Raw genomic sequence first — 6,000 nt, 5'->3', positions numbered from 1 at the left:
ACAGTGTTTGTTGTATGAGACCTCCATCATGAGGGATTGAATGAGATCTGACAGTGTTTGCTATATGAGACCTCCATCATGAGGGATTGAATGAGATCTGACAGTGTTTGTTATATGAGACCTCCATCATGAGGGATTGAATGAGATCTGACAGTGTTTGTTATATGAGACCTCCATCATGAGGGATTGAATGAGATCTGACAGTGTTTGTTATATGAGAACTCCATCATGAGGGATTGAATGAGATCTGACAGTGTTTGTTGATATGAGACCTCCATCATGAGGGATTGAATGAGATCTGACAGTGTTTGTTGATATGAGACCTCCATCATGAGGGATTGAATGAGATCTGACAGTGTTTGTTGATATGAGACCTCCATCATGAGGGATTGAATGAGATCTGACAGTGTTTGTTATGTGAGACCTCCATCATGAGGGATTGAATGAGATCTGACAGTGTTTGTTATATGAGACCTCCATCATGAGGGAATGAGATCTGACAGTGTTTGTTGATATGAGACCTCCATCATGAGGGATTGAATGAGATCTGACAGTGTTTGTTGTGAGACCTCCATCATGAGGGATTGAATGAGATCTGACAGTGTTTGTTATATGAGACCTCCATCATGAGGGAATGAGATCTGACAGTGTTTGTTATATGAGACCTCCATCATGAGGAATGAGATCTGACAGTGTTTGTTATATGAGACCTCCATCATGAGGAATGAATGAGATCTGACAGTGTTTGTTATATGAGACCTCCATCATAAGGGATTGAATGAGATCTGACAGTGTTTGTTATGTGAGACCTCCATCATGAGGAATGAGATCTGACAGTGTTTGTTATATGAGACCTCCATCATGAGGGATTGAATGAGATCTGACAGTGTTTGTTGATTTGAGACCTCCATCATGAGGGATTGAATGAGATCTGACAGTGTTTGTTATGTGAGACCTCCATCATGAGGGAATGAAACAGATCTGACAGTGTTTGTTCAATGAAGTAGATGCTCACATTTCACTGATCCTGCTGCTGGACAGAGATTGGTAGATAGAGGACCTGGCAGTCTGTTTAGTTGGTGTGGAGCAGCAAATGTTTTTTTATGGTGCATCAATAAATGAATGCTAGAACATTGGTCGCCAGGATTAGCTATTTGTATCTAGCCTCTTAATAACTGCATAACGCTGCAAGATAGACACATGTTCATTATTGTCATACTGAGTTGGTGATGCAATTGTTCACCATCTTGCTAGATCCTCCAGAGACGAACAGGGTCTGTTACATTTATTCACATAATAATGGAGTCAGATTGATACATGTAGTTCATTATTATTCAACATAGTTTCCACCTACATAATGGTGTGCCCTAATGAATACACCCATGCCCTAACCTGTCCTGAACCACTGACACCTTGAAACAGGTCACTTTTCAGTGAACAGTGGTACACTTGAGAGGCTGTACTATTGCACTGTTAACAATCTAATGGCCAACATTCAACATGTTTGTGAAAATAAGTAGATCATTAGCAGAAATATTAGCATTTCTGGAAAAAAATGAAAACACCTCCGAAACGGGATAAACCAGTTAATGAGAGGTGTTGCAACTTGTTGATTAGCGATTGCATTGTTAGGTTAGCAAGAAATGTTTGAAACGATCCATCTGTTTGAGTGGGGAGAAATGGTCCGACAAGGTGATAACTCAGGCACATCATAACAAAGAGACAAAAGTTATTAAACAGACATTTCAATTATATTTTCGATCTTCATTCCACTAGTGGACAAGTGTGGTGTCTCGTGTCCTAACAAAGGTTAAAACAGAATGAAAATATTTGGCATTTGTGTAGGCCTATATTCATAGTAAATTGTTGTGAACATCATTGCCTCTTAATATTTGGGATAGTTGACTGGTGTTGGTTGTGTGGTGACTGTGGTGTGTCCTCCTCTGTCCCCAGATGATCTGAACAGGACCCATCAGCACTGTGTTCTGGCTGGAGACTCGGCCCGCTTCAGCTCTACACACAGAGTGGCGGAGGTGAGGGGGGTCTGGGGTACACTGGGGGCTTGGAGACCCTGGCCTGATTCTAATAATGATTGATTTATTTTATAGGATACCGTATATTCCATTACCTTTCTTTAACAGATTCTACCTTCTATTCTAGAATTCCAAGAGGCCCTTATGCTCCCAGAATACATGCATTATCTCCCAACCTTTTTTGACTGTCTGTCCTCACAGTGTTCCACCGGGACCCTGGACTACATCCAGTCTCGCTGCCGGGAGGCCCTGTCTAACCTGAGCATAGACCCAGAAACAGGGACCCACAGCCTTCTCTCCCTGCTGCCAGCTACCCTGCAAGGCTACGAGGAGATACACAACGAGGTGGGTGTGTGTGACTGTGTGTGACTAACTTTTGGGGTTCTACGATAGGCCTAACTTTGTGTCCTACCTACACTCTTAGAAAAAAAGGTGCTATCTAGAACCTAAAAGGGTTTTTCGGCTGTCCCCATAGGAGAACCCTTTTTAGTTCCAGGTAGAACTTTTTTGGTTCCAGGTAGAACCCTTTTGAGTTCTGTTTACACAGAGGGTTCTACATGGAACCCAAAAGAGTTCTACCTGGAACCAAAAGGGTTATCCTATGGAGACAGCCGAAGAACCCTTTTGGAACCCTCATTCAAGGAAAGGGTAGTTGTGTATAATCTATCCCTTTCTACTTTCGTTCACATAACCAGGGTTAAGGCCCTTCCATAGGAAAATAAAGAGGTTGTCAACGTTTAAGTTGACATCATTCATAGCTACCGTGGGTATTTATGTTATGGGAGAAATATTTCAGAAGTCCAGGTTGCTCTTGTTTGTCTAAGGATCGAGATCATGGCCTCTTTCACACAGAACAATCAGTGAATCTGGCTCCGGGGCCCTGAGACCCTATGGGGGCCGTTCACGCTTTACAGTGGCAGCTTGCTCAATACAGTGTTCTGCAGCCCAGCCTGCCCCTGACTGCCAGGGGCTAATGGTTAAAATAGCACTTCACCTCTCCCCCTCCGCATGTGTTATCCTCACTACTCCCAGGTAACCACAGCAGCGGGCCGAGTCAGGAACCACACGGGACGCCATGACAGATGAGCTTGGCGTGAGGTTGTTTAAAGGTTGTAGCCAGTATTAATTATTCAGACAATATGAGAGCGCGAGAGAGAGAGAGGTATAGAGAGGGGTATAGAAAGAGATAGAGGGAGAGGCCTAGCCAACACCTGGTCTCCATCGCAGAGAGAGAACACCTGCTCACAGCGCAGCACCACAGGATTACCCAGTGTAGGCCTCGCTGGGGGGCGCCCGCCGTTTATTTAGGAAAACAGGAGGCTATTTCTAAAAGGCTGGGAGAGGAGGGGATGGAGCTCTCTCTCGGGGGCCTGGCCCCGCTCTACTCTACCTGGCGTCCCCAGGACCACGATGATGGATTGGGCCATTTGTTCTGAGTTGCCCATGAGGGCAGAACATCCACTTAAATGATGTGTTGTTGGCAGAGTTATTTATTATGACGGCTAGTTTTGGCGGTTAGCGGGCGCATATTGCATGGGTCGTGTTTGACATGGACGACCGTAGAGCGAACAAGCAGAGGCTCGTCAGACAGGCTGACCTGACCAACACCTTATGGGCATTTCCTTAAAAAGTGATAAACAGGAGATCGACCGGCCGGCCGGCTGCCTGGCTGATGCTGATGTACTGTGTGATGTGTATGCTTAGAGGGGGTTTGACAGTGGTTTGGGTAGGGATAGAGGGGGGAAGGGGGGTGTTTAGGGTTGTGGTGGGGAGGAAGCTGAACGTCAGCCATCTGAGGAACGTGTGTTCAGGGAGAGGGGGAGAATGTTAATAGCCAGAGGAGGGAGTTGAAGCAGGGGTTGATGGGTAGAGGACAGGAGAACAGCACCTGGCATAGCAGAGAGAGAGAGACCGTTTTCTAGCTGATTCTAGGCCCTCCTGGCCTCTCTACTCTAATCTTCCTGTCTGTGTGTTGGAACGGTGGAACGAACAGGGGGCTAGCATCGCATCACAGCCCATCGCCACACGGCCCTGTCTGTGTGTGTGTGTTTGGCTTTGAAATGCTAATCCCAGACACGTCTTGTCTCATTTAAAGCCATCGTGTCACTTCCCAGGTGGGTGTGTGACAGTGTGCCCTCTGGGACCCCCCTAATGAAGCCTGTCCCTGCTCAGTAAATATTGGAGGGAGGGACACACTAAGTAAGTCCCACATGTCTGGTTCTGCTAGAGATGGGGGAAGGTAAAGTACAAGAGTAATCAGCCAGGTAGTTCCTCTGACCTTCCTCTGTCCTGTACAGTATGTTTTCCAGGCCAGGCCTCTCTCTCCCTAGTGAGTAACAGTGTTTGTCAAGTAGCTAAAAGCCCACACCACTCTTCCTTGTGGAGTCAGAGAGTTTGTGACTTACCTGTAGGGAACAGTTTTTTCTTATCCTATTTTCAGTTGAGAAAGAATGTAATTGAAATGTGTAATTTGGAGCATATTATTGTCTATAGGCCTATAGGTGAGCAAGGACAGGTTGTGTGAGTGAGTCTGTGAGTACAGTTTGTATCTCCTCAAGGTATGTGTGAGTGTGTCCTTGTCTGTAAGTGTGTCCACGGTAGCCAAGGTGTGATGAGTGTGAAGTGTGTCCTGTACCTCTGGAGACAGGGAACAGGGAACAGTGCTCAGTGCTCCTGGTTGATGTGATGTGGGAGCAGGTCCAGGAAAGTAAACAGAAAGAGGCAGGTTGATATCGATCCGTCTCTCATCAGCTCCTACCTCGAGGGCCGCACGGCATGGAACAGACGGAAATTGATTGGTCAAGTCCGCTGGGGGACCACCGAGAGGTGTGGAAAAACCCTGCTTCATTAAATACTGAAAGGGACTACTTGGCTTTGACTCCTGGGTCGCCATGGTGAGTGGGAGGCTGAGCGGAGTGCTAATGTACAGTTAGCACGTCCGTCACCTGGAGAGATGACAGGAGACACCACAGGGGAGGGACCCCTCAGTCTCCCTGCTCCCAGAACCCAGAGCGGGCTAGGCAGAGGAGAAAATCTAGCCTAACGATGGCGATGACTCTCTCCATCTCTCTCTCCCGCTCTCTCTTTCGATCTCTCTACCTGGGCAGGTGGCATTTAGTCAGTGTTCCCCTCTCAGTAACTCACAGCCGGGCGGCTCAGGCTCCAAATGCCAGGCATCCCACAGATGCCGCAGTCGCCTGGCTTTGAGGCTGCCATCGCCATGCTCCGCGGGGGCTAGGAGTCCATGTCGGCTCAAAGCGGAGCCACAGGCTATGTTCCCTCAGTAAAGGACAGACGGACAATCAGAGAGAGAGTGGGAGCGGAGGGTGGATGTAGAGAAAGGACAGTCTATGTTTGTCCCCTCTCTTGCTTTGTTGAGTGTGTGAGCTGTACTGTTCAAGGGGGGGGAGTGGAGTAGTGGAGGGTTGAAGAGCCATAAAGCCTGACATTTGTTTGAAGGGTCTGTTGTATGGAGTGGTTGTGAAGGTGCTGAACCGTGCTATGGCCCATGTACCCCCCCGTACGTGACCCAGCCCCTGCATGTCAAACCACTGTGATCAGCCCCCTTTGGATCCAAAATGGACAGTTTCTCTGTATCCTGTGCCACTGCATAGCCACTGAACAAAGGGTGAAGTGGAAATGGCTTTGTATTCTTGTCATCTTCTTCCTCTGTATTGTACTTATGTGTTATAGAGCTAATATAACACTGTACCATACATACTAATGCCCCCTACAAGAACAATACACAGACTAGTAGTTAGAGATGAACAGTAGGTCTTGTAGTCGCTTTCACATTTGATATGCAACTCTTTTGTACTCCTCACCTTGTGTTCTCCAGTTGTCTATGTCAAATGAAATGGTGTATGTATTGTTGGGAGGATGATACTGGAACAGTGCTTTGTAGGATGTTTTGGGGAGGGCAACTCAGAGCGCCTTGCATTTGCATCACCGGCATTTGGGGCAATCT

At 47.0% G+C, this 6,000-nt stretch overlaps 1 protein-coding gene across 1 annotated transcript in view; it reads left to right on the top strand.

The window, feature by feature from the left end:
- Nucleotides 1-1,679: 1,679 nt before the first annotated feature.
- The window catches only part of LOC120042384 (alpha-ketoglutarate-dependent dioxygenase FTO-like), a gene marked incomplete at its 3' end in the record, with an annotated part of 43,995 nt that continues 39,674 nt past the window's right edge, over nucleotides 1,680-6,000 (top strand). The window contains exons 1-3 of the mRNA XM_038987221.1: nucleotides 1,680-1,692; nucleotides 1,954-2,033; nucleotides 2,235-2,378. Coding sequence (XP_038843149.1) covers nucleotides 1,680-1,692; nucleotides 1,954-2,033; nucleotides 2,235-2,378 — 237 coding nt within the window. The remainder of the gene's footprint in view (nucleotides 1,693-1,953; nucleotides 2,034-2,234; nucleotides 2,379-6,000) is intronic.

The sequence above is a fragment of the Salvelinus namaycush genome, unplaced genomic scaffold (assembly GCF_016432855.1).
Source record: "Salvelinus namaycush isolate Seneca unplaced genomic scaffold, SaNama_1.0 Scaffold666, whole genome shotgun sequence".
Taxonomy (NCBI): Eukaryota; Metazoa; Chordata; class Actinopteri; order Salmoniformes; family Salmonidae; genus Salvelinus; species Salvelinus namaycush.
Note: the sequence above shows the minus strand (reverse complement) of the source record. Positions and strands in the feature narration are given on the sequence as shown.